General features: G+C 46.0%; 2 protein-coding genes across 8 annotated transcripts in view; both read right to left on the minus strand.

The window, feature by feature from the left end:
- Positions 1-129: 129 nt before the first annotated feature.
- Positions 130-9,056, minus strand: soul4 (heme-binding protein soul4). 3 transcript variants are annotated; one of them, XM_079160129.1, is made up of 6 exons: positions 9,018-9,056; positions 8,374-8,589; positions 7,673-7,758; positions 3,930-3,969; positions 1,268-1,451; positions 130-1,008 (listed from the first exon to the last, which is right to left on the minus strand). In XM_079160129.1, exons 2-6 carry the CDS (start codon positions 8,531-8,533, stop codon positions 834-836), a joined length of 645 nt encoding a protein of 214 aa, XP_079016255.1. In that variant the 5' UTR covers positions 8,534-8,589; positions 9,018-9,056; the 3' UTR covers positions 130-833. The 3 variants fall into 3 exon arrangements, with proteins under 3 accessions (XP_079016255.1, XP_079016256.1, XP_079016254.1); XM_079160130.1 differs by having other exon boundaries at positions 1,268-1,346; positions 3,828-3,969; XM_079160128.1 differs by having other exon boundaries at positions 3,828-3,969.
- Positions 9,057-9,797: 741 nt separating this feature from the next.
- The window catches only part of LOC306696478 (mitogen-activated protein kinase kinase kinase kinase 3-like), a 30,411-nt gene continuing 17,633 nt past the window's right edge, over positions 9,798-22,575 (minus strand). The window contains exons 16-32 of one of the 5 annotated variants that reach the window (XM_079160102.1): positions 21,647-21,708; positions 20,137-20,227; positions 19,352-19,394; positions 19,181-19,260; positions 18,417-18,458; positions 18,135-18,219; positions 17,820-17,899; positions 16,409-16,469; positions 16,055-16,172; positions 15,680-15,738; positions 15,327-15,430; positions 14,725-14,896; positions 12,489-12,557; positions 12,267-12,359; positions 11,616-11,686; positions 11,475-11,530; positions 9,798-11,394 (exon numbers count right to left, since the gene is read on the minus strand). In XM_079160102.1, the coding sequence (XP_079016228.1) occupies positions 11,307-11,394; positions 11,475-11,530; positions 11,616-11,686; positions 12,267-12,359; positions 12,489-12,557; positions 14,725-14,896; positions 15,327-15,430; positions 15,680-15,738; positions 16,055-16,172; positions 16,409-16,469; positions 17,820-17,899; positions 18,135-18,219; positions 18,417-18,458; positions 19,181-19,260; positions 19,352-19,394; positions 20,137-20,227; positions 21,647-21,708 (1,374 nt within the window). In that variant the 3' untranslated portion in view covers positions 9,798-11,306. Of the gene's footprint in view, positions 11,395-11,474; positions 11,531-11,615; positions 11,687-12,266; positions 12,360-12,488; positions 13,067-14,724; positions 14,897-15,066; positions 15,195-15,326; positions 15,431-15,679; positions 15,739-16,054; positions 16,173-16,408; positions 16,470-17,819; positions 17,900-18,134; positions 18,220-18,416; positions 18,459-19,180; positions 19,261-19,351; positions 19,395-20,136; positions 20,228-21,646; positions 21,709-22,575 lie in introns of those variants that run through there. The other 4 variants (XR_013767100.1, XR_013767101.1, XM_079160103.1 and 1 more) reach the window with 4 other exon arrangements.

Raw genomic sequence — 22,575 nt, forward strand, 5'->3', positions numbered from 1 at the left:
AGGCCTAATATCAGACGTGTCGATTGTTATTAAAGCTACAGCTTGTTTCTTCATGAGTTGACACATTGTTTCATATTTAGAGATGGAGTAACTTGTTCAGAGATTCACAAACGTCTTCACTTTCAAAACATATTTTATTTTTGACACACACAGTTTTACTGTGAAAGGGAACAGGAAGTAGATAAAACTAGGATCAGGCACCAAAAATCACAAAGCTGTTAGTTCTTTTTAAAATTGTTTCACATCAAATACTGAAAAATGAAACCAGCAGAGCTGCAGGATTAAAACCACAGAAGTGAGTTAACGTCAGTTTGACACGGTGAAGAAGTACAATCACTAAATATTTAATATTTCATCATCAAATACCGACTCAAAAAAAGCTGCAAGTCCATCTTTTACAAAAATATTCACTTTCTTTCTTGCAGCAGCAGGACCAGATCCTGAACTAGGACCTGGATCTGGACCTCGGAGAGGATTTATCTAAATGTTGAAGTGCTCCGTTTACAGTCTGATCGATCTGATCAATATTTATCTGTTCAGGTCGCAGCCAATCAGAGATGTACTTCCTGTTGATATGATAAAAGATCACATGACTGTATGAACCAATGGGATGCCAGTTAGTCAGAAAGGCATTCTGATTGGACGGGAGAGGCAGGGGGCGGGACTTAAGTGTCAGGTGTCGCTAACAAACAAACTTGCTCTGATTGGTCAATTTGAGATTTCAGAGTCCTGTTAAAACAAAGTAAAAAAATTGAAACTGCTCTACAGGAAGTGAGCAGATCAACACCAGCCAATCAGAGGAGGAGGAGCAGAGCATGATGGGAAGGCGGCGTCTACAGGTTGCGTCTGATGAACCAGATCTCGTTCCTGCGTCTCGGGATGCTCGGGTTCTCGTAGGCGGCGACCATGTAACCGTCTCTGTGGAAGTCGTCGCCAACGCCCAGAATCTCCCACAGAAGGTCGATCTGACGGGTCAGCGTCTCCTCTGTGGTCGACCCGAAGAACGTCCTGCCAGCCAATCAGAGAGCAGAGCATCATCAACTATTACGGTTAGTCTGATATGACTTGAACGCACCACGAAAATGTCTGAAGTGTGAATTTAATCCTTCATTCAGAGAGTTTAATGCTGCATTCAGGGACCGTCTGTGTGAATTTAAACCTTTGTCGGGATTCTACTGGTTTAGAGCTGGACGATAAATGTGATCACATATTGGATTAAAATGTTTGATATGAAGCACCATGATGAAGATGATGATGATGTTCTGACCTGGCAATGATTCTGATTGGCTCTCTGTACACAATGGTGATGCCGGAGTCGGAGGGCCGGGGGGGATCGGTCTGAAACTCTGCGGGCAGGAAGTAAGAAGTCTGGACGTCTTTCTTCAACGTGTTTCCGTCCTCCATCATGTGGATGTTAGTGACCACCGGCACCGTCATCCCCAGGTATCTACCTACAGACGATCGATACGCACCGTCATCCCCAGGTATCTACCTACAGACGATCGATACGCACCGTCATCCCCAGGTATCTACCTACAGACGATCGATACGCACCGTCATCCCCAGGTATCTACCTACAGACGATCGATACGCACCGTCATCCCCAGGTATCTACCTACAGACGATCGATACGCACCGTCATCCCCAGGTATCTACCTACAGACGATCGATACGCACCGTCATCCCCAGGTATCTACCTACAGACGATCGATACGCACCGTCATCCCCAGGTATCTACCTACAGACGATCGATACGCACCGTCATCCCCAGGTATCTACCTACAGACGATCGATACGCACCGTCGTCCCCAGGTATCTACCTACAGACGATCGATACGCACCGTCGTCCCCAGGTATCTACCTACAGACGATCGATACGCACCGTCGTCCCCAGGTATCTAACTACAGACGATCGATACGCACCGTCATCCCCAGGTATCTACCTACAGACGATCGATACGCACCGTCATCCCCAGGTATCTACCTACAGACGATCGATACGCACCGTCATCCCCAGGTATCTACCTACAGACGATCGATACGCACCGTCGTCCCCAGGTATCTACCTACAGACGATCGATACGCACCGTCGTCCCCAGGTATCTACCTACAGACGATCGATACGCACCGTCGTCCCCAGGTATCTACCTACAGACGATCGATACGCACCGTCATCCCCAGGTATCTACCTACAGACGATCGATACGCACCGTCGTCCCCATGTATCTACCTACAGACGATCGATACGCACCGTCGTCCCCAGGTATCTAACTACAGACGATCGATACGCACCGTCATCCCCAGGTATCTACCTACAGACGATCGATACGCACCGTCATCCCCAGGTATCTACCTACAGACGATCGATACGCACCGTCATCCCCAGGTATCTACCTACAGACGATCGATACGCACCGTCGTCCCCAGGTATCTACCTACAGACGATCGATACGCACCGTCGTCCCCAGGTATCTACCTACAGACGATCGATACGCACCGTCGTCCCCAGGTATCTACCTACAGACGATCGATACGCACCGTCATCCCCATGTATCTACCTACAGACGATCGATACGCACCGTCGTCCCCAGGTATCTAACTACAGACGATCGATACGCACCGTCGTCCCCAGGTATCTACCTACAGACGATCGATACGCACCGTCATCCCCAGGTATCTACCTACAGACGATCGATACGCACCGTCGTCCCCAGGTATCTACCTACAGACGATCGATACGCACCGTCGTCCCCAGGTATCTAACTACAGACGATCGATACGCACCGTCATCCCCAGGTATCTACCTACAGACGATCGATACGCACCGTCGTCCCCAGGTATCTACCTACAGACGATCGATACGCACCGTCGTCCCCAGGTATCTACCTACAGACGATCGATACGCACCGTCATCCCCAGGTATCTACCTACAGACGATCCATACGCACCGTCATCCCCAGGTATCTACCTACAGACGATCCATACGCACCGTCGTCCCTACAGACGATCGATACGCACCGTCGTCCCCAGGTATCTACCTACAGACGATCGATACGCACCGTCGTCCCCAGGTATCTACCTACAGACGATCGATACGCACCGTCGTCCCCAGGTATCTACCTACAGACGATCGATACGCACCGTCGTCCCCAGGTATCTACCTACAGACGATCGATACGCACCGTCATCCCCAGGTATCTACCTACAGACGATCCATACGCACCGTCATCCCCAGGTATCTAACTACAGACGATCCATACGCACCGTCGTCCCTACAGACGATCGATACGCACCGTCATTTAACAAACATAAAACATGACGTAGATAGGTTTGCAGGTTTCAAGATGTATATTTAAATTCATCTCTGACACACATGAAGATAAAGTTGTGAACACCGGCTGAATATCTATGATCAGAATCATTATAACTGTGTTATAACTGCTGCTGTGTGAAGAGAATCCTGCTGTTAACAAGAACCTGATGAGTTTAAAGTGTTTAAACCAAATGTTATTGACCTTTAGTTCATATAGCAGTACTTTCAAAATAAAAGTGTGCATAACAATGCGATTAATTGCGATTAAACATTTTAATCGTTGCCCAGCACTAATATATACTATATATATATATATATATACACAATATATACGTAGCTAGTAACAGACGAACTAATTTCACGTGTAGAAGTTAATCCACAAATGTGTTCATTACTTTACATATAAACATACAACATTGTTACATGTTTACAGTGTAAATTATGCATATTTGATTTTACACAACACAAATACATGGGAGTGGGCGGGGTTAGTGTGAAGTGGGCGGAGTCTGACCTTTAGAGTTCTCTTTACAGATGAAGCGCATCAGTTTCATGAAACCCAGAGAGACGCTCTGTTCATACAGACCTTCTGCTTCAGTCACACAGGCCCAGTTACCTGCTGGGTACAGACGCTCCTCATAGAGAACCTCCTCCATCTGTAGGGGCGAGAGAGGGAGTAGTCAGAATATATATACAGAGTCACCCCCCTTCTGAAGAAATCACTTGATCCCTCTGATGTCAAGAACTTCAGACCGGTTTCTTTTCTACCCTTTTTATCCAAAACACTTGAACGTGCCGTCTTTAACCAACTGTCTTCCTGTCTCCATCAGAACAGCCTCTTGGACCCCCACCAGTCCAGGTTCAAGGTGGGTCACTCGACTGAGACAGCCCTCCTTGCGGTGACGGAGTCGCTTCATGCTGTGAGAGCGAACTCTCTCTCCTCTGTCCTGGTTCTGCTGGACCTGTCTGCAGCGTTTGACACTGTGAACCACCAGATCCTCCTCCAGACCCTCGAGGGGATGAACATCTCAGGCTCTGCTCTCTCCCTGTTTGCATCCTACCTGACAGGTGGATCCTACCAGGTGACATGGAGGGGGACCGTGTCGGAACCACGCATGCTGACTACGGGGGTTCCACAAGGTTCAGTCCTGGGCCCCCTTCTCTTCTCGCTCTACACAACATCTCTGGTTCTGTTATTCGCTCGCATGACTTCTCCTCCCATTGTTATGCTGATGACACTCAGCTGGTCTCATCATTTCCTCCGGTGACACTCAAGTGGAGGTACGCATCACTGTGTGCTTGGCTGACATCTTGAAGTGGATGACGACACAACACCTGAAGCTGAACCTGGACTAAACCGAGCTACTGTTCCTCCCGGGGAAGGGCTGCCCGCACCGAGACCCGTCCATTGATGATACCGTGGTGGCGCCAACGTGGACTGCGAGGAACCTGGGTGTGACCCTGGACGACCAACTATCGTTCTCAGCAAACATCTCATCGGTTACACGCTCCTGTAGATTCCTGCTCTACAACATCAGGAGGATTCTCCTCTTCCTCACTGAGGAGACGGAGCAGGTCCTCATCCAGGCTCTGGTCATCTCCCTCCTGGTCTACTGCAGCTCTCTACTTGCCGGAGCTCCGGCGTCGGCCATCAGACCTCTGGAGCTCGTCCAGAAAGCTGCAGCTCGTCTGGTGTTCAATCGCCCCAAGTTCTCCCACAACCTCCCTTCACCGTGCTCTACACTGGCTCCCTGTAAGAGCTCTCATCCAGGTTCAGACTCTGGTGCTAGCCTACAGGTTCAGACTCTGGTGCTAGTCTACAGGTTCAGACTCTGGTGCTAGTCTACAGGTTCAGACTCTGGTGCTAGTCTACAGGTTCAGACTCTGGTGCTAGTCTACAGGTTCAGACTCTGGTGCTAGTCTACAGGTTCAGACTCTGGTGCTAGTCTACAGGTTCAGACTCTGGTGCTAGTCTACAGGTTCAGACTCTGGTGCTAGTCTACAGGTTCAGACTCTGGTGCTAGCCTACAGGGCAGTGAAAGGAACAGCTCCTTCCTGTCTCCAGGCCATGGTCTAGCCCTACACCCCCCCGACCACTTGGCTCTGCTGCCTCGGGGCGATCGGTTCCCCGTCACTCAGAGGTCCCTGCGGCCGATGGACCCGGTCTCTGTTCTCTGTCCTGGCCCCACGATGGTGGAATGAACTCCCCACTGACGTCAGGACAGCAGAGTCGCTGCCCATCTTCCATCAGGCTGAAGACTCACCTCTTCATGAAGCTCTACCCTGAGCCTTCCTCTCAGCACTGGTTGTGTTCATGCTAGTGTGTTTCTGTACGTCTGCTCTGGTTTCTGCTCTGAGATGTTTAAAGGAGATGAACTCATGACTTCTGGTGACGAGTAGTTCTCTTGAACACTATGTTGAACACACTGATTGTAAGTCTCTTTGGATAAAAGCTTCTGCTAAATGACTGTAATGTAATGTAATGTAATATAGAACCTCGTCCATCTGTAGAGGGAGAGGAGTCAGAAATATGTATATATCAGTGTTGGGCAACGATTACAATTTTTAATCGCGATTAATCTCATTGTTATGGCAAAGTTCAATAATTAATTCAAAAGTAGTGTATTGCGCACATTTATTTTAAATGTACTGCTATATGAACAAAAGTGCAATAACATTTGGTTTGCAAACACTTTAAATAATAATAAGGTGCTTTTTAACAGCAGTATTCCCTTTACACAGCAGTCTACTCAGTACTAAAGTCTACTCAGTACTAAAGTCTACTCAGTACTAAAGTCTACTAAGTACTAAAGTCTAATAAGTACTAAAGTCTACTCAGTACTAAAATCTACTCAGTACTAAAGTCTACTAAGTACTAAAGTCTACTCAGTACTAAAGTCTACTCAGTACTAAAGTCTACTAAGTACTAAAGTCTACTAAGTACTAAAGTCTACTCAGTACTAAAGTCTACTCAGTACTAAAATCTACTCAGTACTAAAGTCTACTAAGTACTAAAGTCTACTCAGTACTAAAGTCTACTAAGTACTAAAGTCTAATAAGTACTAAAGTCTACTCAGTACTAAAATCTACTCAGTACTAAAGTCTACTAAGTACTAAAGTCTACTCAGTACTAAAGTCTACTAAGTACTAAAGTCTACTCAGTACTAAAGTCTACTAAGTACTAAAGTCTAATAAGTACTAAAGTCTACTCAGTACTAAAATCTACTCAGTACTAAAGTCTACTAAGTACTAAAGTCTACTCAGTACTAAAGTCTACTCAGTACTAAAGTCTACTAAGTACTAAAGTCTACTAAGTACTAAAGTCTACTCAGTACTAAAGTCTACTAAGTACTAAAGTCTAATAAGTACTAAAGTCTACTCAGTACTAAAATCTACTCAGTACTAAAGTCTACTAAGTACTAAAGTCTACTCAGTACTAAAGTCTACTAAGTACTAAAGTCTACTAAGTACTAAAGTCTACTCAGTACTAAAATCTACTCAGTACTAAAGTCTACTAAGTACTAAAGTCTACTCAGTACTAAAGTCTACTCAGTACTAAAGTCTACTCAGTACTAAAGTCTACTAAGTACTAAAGTCTACTCAGTACTAAAGTCTACTCAGTACTAAAGTCTACTCAGTACTAAAGTCTACTCAGTACTAAAGTCTACTAAGTACTAAAGTCTACTCAGTACTAAAGTCTACTCAGTACTAAAGTCTACTCAGTACTAAAGTCTACTCAGTACTAAAGTCTACTCAGTACTAAAGTCTACTAAGTACTAAAGTCTACTAAGTACTAAAGTCTACTCAGTACTAAAGTCTACTCAGTACTAAAGTCTACTCAGTACTAAAGTCTACTAAGTACTAAAATCTACTCAGTACTAAAGTCTACTAAGTACTAAAGTCTACTAAGTACTAAAGTCTACTCAGTACTAAAGTCTACTCAGTACTAAAGTCTACTCAGTACTAAAGTCTACTAAGTACTAAAGTCTACTCAGTACTAAAGTCTACTCAGTACTAAAGTCTACTCAGTACTAAAGTCTACTCAGTACTAAAGTCTACTAAGTACTAAAGTCTACTCAGTACTAAAGTCTACTAAGTACTAAAGTCTACTCAGTACTAAAGTCTACTAAGTACTAAAGTCTACTCAGTACTAAAGTCTACTAAGTACTGAAGATGCTTGTCATGAAGGGGTTGAATAATTTTGAGACTAGTAGTCATTAAAAGTGGCATTTTGAGTTGAATTTTGGAGAAAACACTTGTTGTGTTGAGCTATTTAAATTATCCTTGTTTGTGATGTTTATTGAAAACCTAAACCTAATTGGGGGTTGAATCATTTTGAGTCCAACTGTACATCTTTACCTTCTCATGACAGGTTATTGGAGTGAAGGGCAGCGGCTCCCTCTGCTGGTTGTTGTGGGTCATTTCCTGTATCGGTCCAGTCATGTCTGTAACAAACAAGCAGGAAGTTCAGTGGCTCCGCCCCCTCACCTGGAGGTACTGACAAATAATGGGTACAGGCCCCGCCCCCTCACCTGGAGGTACTGACAAATAATGGGTACAGGCCCCGCCCCCTCACCTGGAGGTACTGACACATGGTGGGTACTGACTCCACCCCTTCACCTGGAGGTACTGACACATGGTGGGTACAGGCCCCGCCCCCTCACCTGGAGGTACTGACACATGGTGGGTCCAGGCCCCGCCCCCTCACCTGGAGGTACTGACACATGGTGGGTACAGGCCCCGCCCCCTCACCTGGAGGTACTAACACATGGTGGGTACAGGCCCCGCCCCCTCACCTGGAGGTACTGACACATGGTGGGTACAGGCCCCGCCCCCTCACCTGGAGGTACTGACACATGGTGGGTACAGGCCCCGCCCCCTCACCTGGAGGTACTGACACATGGTGGGTCCAGGCCCCGCCCCCTCACCTGGAGGTACTGACACATGGTGGGTACTGACTCCACCCCTTCACCTGGAGGTACTGACACATGGTGGGTACAGGCCCCGCCCCCTCACCTGGAGGTACTAACACATGGTGGGTACAGGCCCCGCCCCCTCACCTGGAGGTACTGACACATGGTGGGTACTGGCTACTGCCTGCCAGTGTGTCAGCAGTCGGTCTCTGTCCTCTTCATCCATTGGTTCTGGGTTGTCAGTGATGTCATCGTCCAGCTGATCGTCGTCCAATCCGTCCAGGTCTTCCAGAGAGATCAGAGCCATCGCTGGTGGAGGACCTGAAGATACGATGGACTCAGAGAGAAGACTGTTTATTGATGCTGTAACAGAGAAAAGGACAAACAGGGAAATCACTTTCTCTGCTTTTATCTGCTGATATATGAAGTTCTTCATCTTCAGAGGTTCTTTAGTAGTGATCAGTAGATCACGATGTGTATATATAAATTGTATATAAACATATGTATGTATATTTATATATTCATTAGCACCAGGTCTCATCAGCGCCCCCTAGAGGAGGTGGACTTCTTTAGTCCACTAAGAATACCGAGCCGGTCTCAGCGGTGTTGACTCTCTTTATTTAAATATATTATATCACACACGTCAGTCGTCTCGTCCCTGGTGTGTTTATAAAGAGGCTTTAAACCGGTTACGTTCCGGGACAGAAACTAGGTCAACCAGGTTAGCATGGTTAGCATGGTTAGCATGGTTAGCTCGTGTTGTAACCCGGGTCAGAAGGTGTTTATCTCACCTGGTCCGCTGATTCTCCAACAACACCACCGGAGCGTCTTCTTCTTCTTCTGTTTCCGGTACACTCCACGTTTAGGACACTTCAAAATAAAAGTTTGCATATCCTGTTGCATTCCAAAAATTCTGATTTATGAAGATTTCTTAATTTTTTGTATTGTTACGGCCTAGAAGACAAGTATCTGTGTTATGTATTACGAGTATTATTTTAAATAATCTTTATTATTCTAATCTTAAACCAGAATGATTAAAACAAGTGATGGGAGAAAATCATTTAAATTATGAAAATACTTTATACTTTATTATACTATATATATATTATATATATATTATATATGGTCTTGTTGTCTGTGTTGATTATGATGTGTGCCTCGCCCACTATTGCAAACCAAGTCTACCTACGGGTACAAATAAAAGTAACCTGAACCCGATATAATATATTTATATATAATAATATATATAATATATATATATATATATATATAATATATTATATATATATATATATCATTTTACAGCTGATTCACTAAACTCTGTGGAAACAAAAATGACATTTAAGTTATAAATTATTATTTCATGAATCAGAAGAATCGGAGCTTATTTCTTTACATTTCTGTGAAAACTCAAACAAATGGTATTTAAAGATAAATGTACTGTTTTACAACACGTTACTGTCAAATATTATTTTAACATTATATTAAAAAAACAATGTTAACATGAGGCTGATTCAATACAAACAGATTCAGTGTAAAAAAAGATTTATTTTACAGTATTTACACAGCATAAAAGAAAGATTTATAAAATGTAAAAGCAGACACGAAGCTCTTCACCTCAGACGTGAACATTGATAACTGAGTGATTCAGCTCCATTCAACGCACAACAAGGACCCTCAGGTCTACTTCAGACCTGGTCTCTTATCCTCAGGTCTACTTCAGACCTGGTCTCTTATCCTCAGGTCTAGTTCAGACCTGGTCTCTTATCCTCAGGTCTACTTCAGACCTGGTCTCTTATCCTCAGGTCTAGTTCAGACCTGGTCTCTTATCCTCAGGTCTAGTTCAGACCTGGTCTCTTATCCTCAGGTCTACTTCAGACCTGGTCTCTTATCCTCAGGTCTAGTTCAGACCTGGTCTCTTATCCTCAGGTCTAGTTTAGACCTGGTCTCTTATCCTCAGGTCTAGTTCAGACCTGGTCTCTTATCCTCAGGTCTAGTTCAGACCTGGTCACTTATCCTCAGGTCTACTTCAGACCTGGTCTCTTATCCTCAGGTCTACTTCAGACCTGGTCTCTTATCCTCAGGTCTAGTTCAGACCTGGTCACTTATCCTCAGGTCTACTTCAGACCTGGTCTCTTATCCTCAGGTCTAGTTCAGACCTGGTCACTTATCCTCAGGTCTACTTCAGACCTGGTCTCTTATCCTCAGGTCTACTTCAGACCTGGTCTCTTATCCTCAGGTCTAGTTCAGACCTGGTCACTTATCCTCAGGTCTACTTCAGACCTGGTCTCTTATCCTCAGGTCTAGTTTAGACCTGGTCTCTTATCCTCAGGTCTAGTTCAGACCTGGTCTCTTATCCTCAGGTCTACTTCAGACCTGGTCTCTTATCCTCAGGTCTAGTTCAGACCTGGTCTCTTATCCTCAGGTCTAGTTCAGATCTGGTCTCTTATCCTCAGGTCTAGTTCAGATCTGGTCTCTTATCCTCAGGTCTAGTTTAGATCTGGTCTCTTATCCTCAGGTCTAGTTCAGACCTGGTCTCTTATCCTCAGGTCTACTTCAGACCTGGTCACTTATCCTCAGGTCTAGTTCAGACCTGGTCTCTTATCCTCAGGTCTAGTTTAGACCTGGTCTCTTATCCTCAGGTCTAGTTTAGATCTGGTCTCTTATCCTCAGGTCTACTTCAGACCTGGTCTCTTATCCTCAGGTCTACTTCAGATCTGGTCTCTTATCCTCAGGTCTACTTCAGACCTGGTCTCTTATCCTCAGGTCTAGTTCAGATCTGGGTCTTTAGAAATACGATGGTAAGATAGCAGAACCGCTTTAATTCAGGAACCCAGTCCTGGTTTAGAACTTCATTGGAACTAGTTTGGTTCCGGGTTGGTCCTGGTTTTAACTATTTCAATTGGTTTAGACCTTGTTCAGGCTGGTTTGATCTGTTTTAACTGGTTTAGTTCTGGTTTGATCTGTTTTAACTGGTTTAGTTCTGGTTTGGTCCTGGTTTGGATCTGGTTTTTCCCCGCTAGGGTCCTGGTTTCAACTGTTTTAATTGGTTTAGTCTGGATTTAAACTGTTGCCTGGTCTCAGTAGCTGTTTTCGTGTCCGGCAAGTATGTACAGGTTACTGTGTTCAGTCGGGTTGTCTGTCGCCCTGCTCTCCAGAACCACCACCCTGCAGAGAGACAGACAGGTGAGCTGACAGACCGGTAGACAGAAAGCTAAACAGACCATGTGAACCGTCAGGTGTCTCACCTGTCAGAGCCCAGCAGGTGGAACATCCTGCTGATGTCACTGATCTCTTGGGTAATCTGCAAAATAAATATTAGAAACAGAAGTCATGACACACAGCTGAGAGGTGGGTGGATTCCTGCTCTCTGATTGGATGATTATTACCTCGTTAGCTCTGAAGTTACGTCCCTGCATGCCGTGGCGCCAGAAGGCCAACACACTGTCCTGTAAACACACTGAGGAAGAGGAGGAGGGAGTGAACACCTGGAAATGGGTTCAGGTGGTTTTAAAGGTGGTCTAAGGTGTTTTGTGAGGACCTTTCATGTATGAGGGCTCTCAACCTTTTGTGCCCACTTCTGAGGATTACCCCCCAAATAAACTAGATAAAAACATTAAATGACAAAAAATAAAGTGAATTCAAGTCTAAAGTAATCAGGGTCATATTTCCTCACCACATGTTCTCCCACGTCACATTTAATATGTTGTGTGGAAAAGTTCAATGAACATATTTGTCAAAAGAACAACAACCATTCCCTTTTGTCGTCACTGCACCTTTGTGATTGTTAGCTTGCTAACAGGTTATAAAACACGTTTGTCTCTGATGCCGTGTCGTAGTTGACATGGTGAAATGAATAATTAATCAAATGTAACTGGTCATTGAAATCATGCATATTAATTTGATGTTTTTAATTCATGTGAATTCCTCAGAACATTGAGATAATGAATGAATAACTTCCATGGCCCACTGAATGGCATTCTGTGGCCCAGCAGTGGTCGCGGCTCACTGGTTGAAAGAAGCAGACATAAAGGGTTTACCGATCGACTCGATCTGGAAGTTGAAGGTGAGCTCAGCTGACAGCTTCTTGTTGGACTTCTGCTTCCCCTCAAGGGTTACCATCTTTATACAACCTGCAGGAAGTAGAAAGTACAAACAGCTCTGACACCGTTTTAAATCCTTCATAACAAAACTTTTATCATTAAATTCACTAAGTGAACTTTAATTGAGTAAAACAACAGCATCTAGTTTTATGAACTTACGGTCCAGACAGACCAGGACGGTGTCGCTCTCCAGCTGAGTGATGTGGATCACACAACTCTGAGGGTTTTCTGTGAGGAGACCAAAACTTTAGACTGCTGATCAGTGGTGGCCGTCAGGGCCAGCAAAGCCCTCTCTGCTGGCCTAAACACAATCACACAGTTATAACTATTTTATAATTTAATCATTTTTCATAAATATGTATTATATGTATTATAATTTATAACAATATTTTCCCCATTATCTTATTTTCTCATTGCACAGCTACTGTGCTCCTCAGCTGCTCTGCTTCAGTGCAGCTTGTTTTAAGTAGAGCTTTGATCCAATCAGAGTTCACCTCTGTGTCTCTAGGTAGAAGAGAGGCCCCAGGCCTGCAGACTCACCAGTGAATCCATGTGCAGGTTAAGTGAATGGGGACGATGTTGTTGACTGGCATAGTGTTCAACCAATCAGATCTTTAGTTTGACATGGTGGGCGTATTCTTTGACGTGTCAGAGCTGCTAGCTGGCCTACAGCTACGTGATTGGTCAGTGGGCTAGCGTGACATGTTGGGCGGTGACAATCCCAACATCTGCTGCCTCTGTGGAGCGACATGTTCAGCCTCAAACGCATTAAAACGGAAAACTTGAGAGGAGATGTATCTTTGTCAGATGGGAGTTGCACCTGAGTCAAGAGGAGTTGTACCTGAGTCAGGAGGAGTTGTACCTGAGTCAAGAGGAGTTGTACCTGAGTCAAGAGGAGTTGTACCTAAGTTGGGGGGAGTTGTACCTGAGTCAAGAGGAGTTGTACCTGAGTCAGGAGGAGTTGTACCTGAGTCAAGAGGAGTTGTACCTAAGTTGGGGGGAGTTGTACCTGAGTCAAGAGGAGTTGTACCTGAGTCAGGAGGAGTTGTACCTGAGTTGGGGGGAGTTGTACCTGAGTCAAGAGGAGTTGTACCTGAGTCAGGAGGAGTTGTACCTGAGTCAGGAGGAGTTGTACCTGAGTCAGGAGGAGTTGTACCTGAGTTGGGGGGAGTTGTACCTGAGTCAAGAGGAGTTGTACCTGAGTCAGGAGGAGTTGTACCTGAGTCAGGAGGAGTTGTACCTGAGTCAGGAGGAGTTGTACCTGAGTCAGGAGGAGTTGTACCTGAGTTGGGGGGAGTTGTACCTGAGTCAAGAGGAGTTGTACCTGAGTCAGGAGGAGTTGTACCTGAGTCAGGAGGAGTTGTACCTAAGTTGGGGGGAGTTGTACCTGAGTCAAGAGGAGTTGTACCTGAGTCAGGAGGAGTTGTACCTAAGTTGGGGGGAGTTGTACCTGAGTCAAGAGGAGTTGCACCTGAGTCAAGAGGAGTTGTACCTGAGTCAGGAGGAGTTGTACCTGAGTCAAGAGGAGTTGTACCTGAGTCAAGAGGAGTTGTACCTAAGTTGGGGGGAGTTGTACCTGAGTCAAGAGGAGTTGTACCTGAGTCAGGAGGAGTTGTACCTGAGTCAGGAGGAGTTGTACCTGAGTCAAGAGGAGTTGTACCTAAGTTGGGGGGAGTTGTACCTGAGTCAAGAGGAGTTGTACCTGAGTCAGGAGGAGTTGTACCTGAGTCAAGAGGAGTTGTACCTGAGTCAGGAGGAGTTGTACCTGAGTTGGGGGGAGTTGTACCTGAGTCAAGAGGAGTTGTACCTGAGTCAGGAGGAGTTGTACCTGAGTCAGGAGGAGTTGTACCTGAGTTGGGGGGAGTTGTACCTGAGTCAAGAGGAGTTGTACCTGAGTCAGGAGGAGTTGTACCTGAGTCAGGAGGAGTTGTACCTAAGTTGGGGGGAGTTGTACCTGAGTCAAGAGGAGTTGTACCTGAGTCAGGAGGAGTTGTACCTAAGTTGGGGGGAGTTGTACCTGAGTCAAGAGGAGTTGTACCTGAGTCAAGAGGAGTTGTACCTGAGTCAGGAGGAGTTGTACCTGAGTCAGGAGGAGTTGTACCTGAGTTGGGGGGAGTTGTACCTGAGTCAAGAGGAGTTGTACCTGAGTCAGGAGGAGTTGTACCTGAGTCAAGAGGAGTTGTACCTGAGTCAGGAGGAGTTGTACCTGAGTCAAGAGGAGTTGTACCTAAGTTGGGGGGAGTTGTACCTGAGTCAAGAGGAGTTGTACCTGAGTCAGGAGGAGTTGTACCTGAGTCAGGAGGAGTTGTACCTGAGTCAGGAGGAGTTGTACCTAAGTTGGGGGTAGTTGTACCTGATTCTGGAGAAGATGTATCTGAGACAGGAGGAGTTGTACCTGTGTCCGGTGGGGCGGGGCAGGAGGAGTTTGGATCGAGGGTCTGGAAGCTGACGGGCTGGTTGGGTTTAGTTCCTTTGCTCAGACCAACACAGATCAGAGGGTACGGCTGCTCGGGTACAACCAGCAACTCCAATACCTCCAGAGGACACGGAGGCTGGAAGTCCACGCTCTGGTGAGGCCAGACAAGTAAATAGTTATTATTGGGTAAGATTCTTTACCATCATACTGACTATATTGTAGAGCTTCATGGGTGTTGATACAACTCATCAGAGCAAAATTACCACCACAACCCAGGTCTGGGTCATGGTGGTAATTGTAGCAGGGTTGGTGGTAGCAGACCTGGTCAGGAAGCCCAGATGTTCTTTTCTCTCGCCTCCTCCTCAAAATAGTCCATCTAGTGTTTTCTGGGTCTGACCAGGAGTATCCAGGAGGATCCTGACCAGATGCTGAACCTCCTCAATTGACTCCTTTCAACATGAAAGAAAAGTGGTTCACCTCTGAGTTCCTCCTGGACACCTGAGACCTTCACCCTGTGGCTAAGATGTTCTTGAGTAAAGTGTTCTTAGTGCGGATGACTGATTCAGACATTTATTTCCTACCTTAACCAGCATGAACTTCTGCATAGGCTCCACCCACTCCAGCAGGACCACACCTGATTGGAATGCTCCGCCAAGGTACTTATGACCAGTGTAGGGATTTCTCACTGATCGGAGAGAGGGGGGTCTTTATAATCTACCAAACTTTAATACCTTACCTACTCTTGTTTAATTAATTATGTATGTGTTAGTAATACTTGACTCAATATCAGACTTTGAAAACATGACAACTCAGTAAGACCTGCTCATATACACACACACCTGTCTGTCTGTCTGACCCTGAGGAGAGACAGGTCAGCTTAGTCAGGAGACAGAGCACAACGTGTGTGGTGCATGATGGGAAATAGTGGACTCACCTACGCAGCATTTCAGACAGCCTTTTGTATCGGGAATCTTATTGGAGATGGAAAACCTCCTTTAACACAAACAAACAAAAAGACAGTAAAAGAAGTATAAACTGAGGAAGTTGAGAGAGGAACAATGCTTGAAAGACATTTTTGACTGAAGGGTAACTTAAGAGTACAGAAGCAAAGAGACAAAACTGTGCTGATTTATTCACAACTGCCGCTAAATGCCGCTGCAGTTGGGCTTCCGCCATTTTGGGCTAAAACGGCAAAGAGTGTCTGTACGTCTGTGTATTAACGTCGCTGTTCCCAAACAACCGGGCAACAATATCAACATTTTAATCAATTAATAAAAAACATTCATAGCGAGTTGTGTGGATAACTGACCGGGGCAGGATGCTGTCGGGCAGACGGCGAGTCGAGATGGAAACGGTGATCCTCTGTTTCTGTCGAGTCTGTTCAAACAGACCGGCCAGACTGTGGCAGTAGAGCTGAGAGGCTTTACCTGCAGACAAGACTCAGGGGTCAGTTAACACACAGAAACGATAACAATAAAAAAAAACGAGAAAGAAAATTTCATTTTATTCTTTCAGTTCACTAAAGATGTTTTTCGTTTACGTTGAATTTACAGTTCAAGTTTTTTAATCTCATTTCATGTTTTTTCAGTTTGTCTCATGTTGCAGTGATGTGAACGCAGAATAATAATAAGATTTGATGAAGTGATGTATTTGTGTGACTCACCTGAGATGGAGATCAGAGTGTTGTTCATCACATAAACCCAGGTACACCTGCGAGGAAACAACTGCAGACACAAAAACAAACCAGATACTTTATCAAACTGTGTTAAAGTCTTTAGATCTAACTCACGACTTATTAATATTGTATTATATCTTTACGGCAACAATCTTTTCTTTTCTTTCAAATGTGTAAATGTGATACACGTGGAGGGATTTAGGGTTGTTTCATGTGTTCATATTATTCTGTGAGTGAAGCTCAAACACAGGTCGTCATTAGTTTGTTTTCTTTCGTTAAACGTCTCAAATTAACACCAGAGAAAACGAGCATTGCTCGCATGTTGCTAAATTTTAGAAATTTGTTCTCGGGGGGCCTCGATCAGCTGATCCTGGGTCAGATGGACCAGGTAGACTAGGTGGACCAGGTAGACCAGGTGGACCAGGTAGACTAGGTAGACCAGGTGGACCAGGTAGACTAGGTGGACCAGGTAGACCAGGTGGACCAGGTAGACTAGGTAGACCAGGTGGACCAGGTAGACCAGGTGGACCAGGTGGACCCGGTGGACCAGGTAGACTAGGTAGACTAGGTAGACCAGGTAGACCAGGTGGACCAGGTAGACTAGGTAGACCAGGTGGACCAGGTGGACCAGGTGGACCAGGTGGACCCGGTGGACCAGGTAGACTAGGTAGACTAGGTAGACCAGGTGGACCAGGTAGACTAGGTAGACCAGGTAGACCAGGTGGACCAGGTGGACCAGGTGGACCCGGTGGACCAGGTAGACTAGGTAGACCAGGTGGACCAGGTGGACCAGGTAGACTAGGTAGACCAGGTAGACCAGGTGGACCAGGTGGACCAGGTGGACCCGGTGGACCAGGTAGACTAGGTAGACCAGGTGGACCAGGTAGACTAGGTAGACCAGGTAGACCAGGTGGACCAGGTGGACCAGGTGGACCCGGTGGACCAGGTAGACTAGGTAGACCAGGTGGACCAGGTGGACCAGGTGGACCAGGTGGACTAGGTAGACCAGATGGACCAGGTAGACTAGGTAGACCAGGTGGACCAGGTAGACCAGGTGGACCAGGTGGACTAGGTAGACCAGGTAGACCAGGTGGACCAGGTGGACCAGGTGGACCCGGTGGACCAGGTAGACTAGGTAGACCAGGTGGACCAGGTAGACTAGGTAGACCAGGTGGACCAGGTAGACCAGGTGGACCAGGTGGACCAGGTGGACCAGGTGGACCAGGTAGACCAGGTGGACCAGGTGGACCAGGTGGACCCGGTGGACCCGGTGGACCAGGTAGACCAGGTAGACCAGGTGGACCAGGTAGACTAGGTAGACCAGGTGGACCAGGTAGACCAGGTGGACCAGGTGGACCAGGTAGGTGAGTGAGGTGATGGCTGATGGTTCCTGTCTCACCTGTTCCATACAGTTCTCATGCAGCTCGTTCAGGTTCAGAGTGTAAATTCCCTCCTCAGCTCCAAAGATCAGATACTGATCTGAGAACACAAACACAAGAAGTACTGTAGTACTGACACACTGAGACAGTAGTACTGTAGTACTGACACACTGAGACAGTAGTACTGTAGTACTGACACACTGAGACAGTAGTACTGTAGTACTGACACACTGAGACAGTAGTACCGTAGTACTGACACACTGAGACAGTACTGTCAGTATTAGGTCACAGATGTCAGGGTTTACTGAGGTCAGAGGTCACAGAGGAGAACGTACCTCGGGTCTCCGGGTTGATCCAGGAGGCAGCAGAGTGAATCTTCAGAGGACAGCCGTTAAAGACTTTAGAGAAACAAGCTCCCATCTTACAAACAGGAAGAAACAACGACAACAAAGTGTGACTCAGTCAGGTGATCCTCAATGATGCATCACTTCTTCTCACTAACTAACTAACTAACTAACTAACTAACTAATACACATGAATACACCCACTCACACTAACTAACTAACACACACATGAATACACTAACTAACTACCACCAGTCTGTATTGAGGACTTACATGGACTTTAGGTGTAGGTGGAAGTCCGTTGCTAACAGGTATCTGATGAAGAGATGGTCAATGACAGAACACAAGTTAATCAATAAAACCAAAGGTGTTCTCAGGTGTAAACTCAGGTGAAGAAGTCTCACATTAAACCACACTGTTCATATTTAGTCACTTTGCAACATGCCGTCACAGAAGATTTAAAAACTCAGAAATGATGGCGAGATGCAACTGAACCTGTCTTTTGAATCCAGGTCATCTTTAGCGCTATAATAACCTGAGCTAACCTAACCTGAGCTAACCTAACCTGAGCTAACCTAACCTGAGCTAACCTGAGCTGAGCTAACCTGAGCTAACCTCGCCTGACCTGATCTAACCTGACATGAGCCAACCTGAGCTGAGCTAACCTGAGCTAACCTGAGCTAACCTGAGCTGAGCTGAGCTAACCTGAGCTAACCTGATCTAACCTGAGCTAACCTAACCTGAGCTAACCTGAGCTAACCTGAGCTAACCTAACCTGATCTAACCTGACATGAGCCAACCTGAGCTGAGCTAACCTGAGCTAACCTAACCTGAGCTGATCTAACCTGAGCTAACCTGAGCTGAGCTAACCTGATCTAACCTGATCTAACCTGAGCTAACCTAACCTGAGCTAACCTGAGCTAACCTGAGCTAACCTAACCTGATCTAACCTGAGCTGAGCTAACCTGAGCTAACCTAACCTGAGCTAACCTGAAGTAGTCCAACATGTCAGAAAGAGAAATGGTAGTTTGTCTCACTGGAGGATCTTTCTTGTCCTTCGTGTTCTGAACAGCAGGAGGTGCTGCAGACTGCTGATCAGAGGAGGACGAGACGTGACCTACAACGAGAGACAGGAGACGGTCGAAGTGAAGTTAACAGGTGTTGCAGGTAAAGAACAGGTTTAGCAGGAGGACTACGCTTTATGGTACCCTGGTTTCCATGGTGATCATCGTTAGGGGGCGGGTGTCCATCCTGAAAGGGGAGGGGCAGATATGAGACGTTGTGACAGGTAGAAACGATCCTGATAAACAGACGGACGGAGAGTCTTAGGGCACATCTCAAGTCTCTGAATTGTCATTTCCTCGCTCCTCGCTTGAACCGGAAGTTGTTCTGCTCCTCCATATTGACGGCCGTCCCGAAGCTCTTATTTAGCTCTGAGGAGAGAGGAGAGAGGAGAGAGGAGGGATCTCTGAGGAGCCATGAGCGAGGACGCACGAGAACAGCCTTCCAGGAAGTGTTTTAACAGCCGACACGCCCCCTCAGTGTTCATCATGTGATTGGACGCTGCAGCCGATCGGACTGATGACTGAGTTCAACACCAGAGTGAAGACAGATCAGATTAAACTCTAGTTTATATTTGATCTGTTTTCTGATTCACCGTCTGGTTTAAATAGATGTTCATTGTAGTCTGAACAACAAAAGAACCACAAACAACTTTCTTCATTTATTAGAAAGATTTGTGTTTTCATGATGTTTCCTCAATAACTTTATTATGAAACAATTAAAGTCAGAGAGAGCTTTTTACATCATTGATCATCATTTCATTCAGTCACGTGACGCTTCAGAGGAAAGGACGTCTCATATCTCTTAAAACATATATCCTCGTTTCCTCTCTCCTCGCATGGTTAGGAAAAAAAAAAAGGACGCAATTGAGGGAAACAGGGATGCAATTAAGAGACTTGGGATGTACCCCAGGACAGGTTAAAGGACACACCTGAGTGAGAGGATCTTCAGGATCTTCAGGGTCTTCAGGGTCTTCAGGGTCTTCGTGAGGACAGCCGGGCCGCAATGTGAAGTCTTTTACACTGAAATAGATACAAAGAGAGTGAACAGGCGTTTGAACAGGTGTGCGGGCGTTTGAACAAGTGTGCGGGCGTTTGAACAAGTGTGCGGGCGTTTGAACAGGTGTGCGGGCGTTTGAAAAAGTGTGCGGGCGTTTGAACAAGTGTGCGGGCGTTTGAACAAGTGTGCGGGCGTTTGAACAAGTGTGCGGGCGTTTGAACAAGTGTGCGGGCGTTTGAACAAGTGTGCGGGCGTTTGAACAGGTGTGCGGGCGTTTGAACAAGTGTGCGGGCGTTTGAACAAGTGTGCGGGCGTTTGAACAAGTGTGCGGGCGTTTGAAAAAGTGTGCGGGCGTTTGAACAAGTGTGCGGGCGTTTGAACAAGTGTGCGGGCGTTTGAACAAGTGTGCGGGCGTTTGAACAAGTGTGCGGGCGTTTGAACAAGTGTGCGGGCGTTTGAAGTGTGCGGGCGTTTGAACAAGTGTGCGGGCGTTTGAACAAGTGTGCGGGCGTTTGAACAGGTGTGCGGGCGTTTGAACAAGTGTGCGGGCATTTGAACAAGTGTGCGGGCGTTTGAACAAGTGTGCGGGCGTTTGAACAAGTGTGCGGGCGTTTGAAGTGTGCGGGCGTTTGAACAAGTGTGCGGGCGTTTGAAGTGTGCGGGCGTTTGAACAAGTGTGCGGGCGTTTGAACAAGTGTGCGGGCATTTGAACAAGTGTGCGGGTTTTGAACAAGTGTGCGGGTTTTGAACAGGTGTGCGGGTTTTGAACAAGTGTGCGGGCTTTGAACAGGTGTGCGGGTTTTGAACAAGTGTGCGGGTTTTGAACAAGTGTGCGGGTTTTGAACAGGTGTGCGGGTTTTGAACAAGTGTGCGGGCCTTTGAACAAGTGTGCGGGTTTTGAACAGGTGTGCGGGTTTTGAACAGGTGTGCACTTGAACGGAGACAAAACAAACAGCTCCAGTCTCAGTTAATCTTTGTCTTGTGAGAGTAAATCACAGTGTGACCCTCAGAGAGGAGGAATCGAGGTCAGAGGTCAACACATTCAGTCCATAGAAGAAGAAAACATGGCGATGACTTGAGCTCAGGACATTCAGTTGAAATGTCAGCCGTCCATTTAAAAACCTCCAGGGCTGCAATCTCGTCACCGTTAGCAAATATTCTAAAGTGCTTGAATGCAGCGTCTTTAAATTTTCATCAGCCCCCCCCCCCCCCCCAGAGAGGAGTGATAAATTATTCAGACTCTCAAACACACTGCAGCTCTCAAACCGAAGCACTCAGCTGGTACTGAACAGATGAACGCACACAAAAACACAAAGCGTCCACACAAGAGAACATGACGACGCTCACCGGCCAGCAGGTGGCGATGATGAGCGACGTCATCCAGACGTCATATCAGAGAAGAAGAGTCTGATTGTGTGGTTAATGAGCTGAACTGTTCTCACCTGTTTCTATTGAGGACGACGACTGGTCCTTCATCTTCATCTTCATCCTTCACCTGCAGCTCCTGCAGGAGAGAAAGATTTATTATTTTCAGCTCAACAACTCCTCCTCCTCCTCCTCCTCCTCCTCCTCCTCACTCCCATGAAAAGCCTGCAGGAACTCCAGCTTTCATCTGAGCACATCTGATTGGTCGGCACAGCGTTGGTGCTGACTCAGCAATTTTCAACTGTGAAAAAGTCCCAACGGACCAAAACACTGCTGCACCTCACATTACATGAGGTGATGCCAAACTGCTCTATTAGATAGATTGAACACTATTAGTGATAAAATAAGTGAAATATATAGTTATATAGTACATAAAAGTACAATAAAACTGCTGCTTCCAAAATCAGAATTGACGTTGGCTGACCTCAGCTGACCTTGATTTCTCAGGCATACTTCACTCTATCAAAGCCAATTCTTTTTTTAAAGGACTGCTGACATGTTGTGATATGATTTGGGAGAGTTTAAGCTTCTGCATCATTTAAAATCAATAAAAGTGATTTTTAGGCAAAAACAAAAAGGCAAACCTGAACATTTTCAATTTGAGCTGTGTGTAACATTCGTCCAGCATTTACCAGTAACATATACACTGATATTTACACATGTTAACAAAGCTCACATTTATTTGTGTTATTTTGCCATTTAAATTATTCAAATAGACCTTGTCGTTAGCGAGATAAGCCCCTTTGAGTACGGGTATGACATTTTAGAGCACAGGGCTGAAAATAGGCCGAGGGTTCAAGAGGTTCAGACAGTATCTGATCTCTTGACTCCTAACTGATCCAGATCTGAGGAGCCAGTACAGACTTAGACCTGAACCTGGACTCTGGAACAGCTAGCAGGACTAAACCAGCAGATCTGAGAACCTTTTTATTTTGTGTGTTGTTTT

The sequence above is a fragment of the Pholis gunnellus genome, assembly GCF_910591455.1.
Source record: "Pholis gunnellus genome assembly, chromosome: 5".
Lineage (NCBI taxonomy): Eukaryota > Metazoa > Chordata > Actinopteri > Perciformes > Pholidae > Pholis > Pholis gunnellus.

Bases quoted from the DNA above. Each gene is read 5' to 3' on its own strand.
- soul4 (XM_079160128.1), bottom strand. From the start codon at position 8,533: ATGGCTCTGATCTCTCTGGAAGACCTGGACGGATTGGACGACGATCAG. The intron at 7,759-8,373 runs GTGAGGGGGCGG...TGTTTGTTACAG, and splicing joins CCATGTGTCAGTACCTCCAG to ACATGACTGGACCGATACAG. The intron at 3,970-7,672 runs GTAAAGATGTAC...TCGCCCCTACAG, and splicing joins CAATAACCTGTCATGAGAAG to ATGGAGGAGGTTCTCTATGA.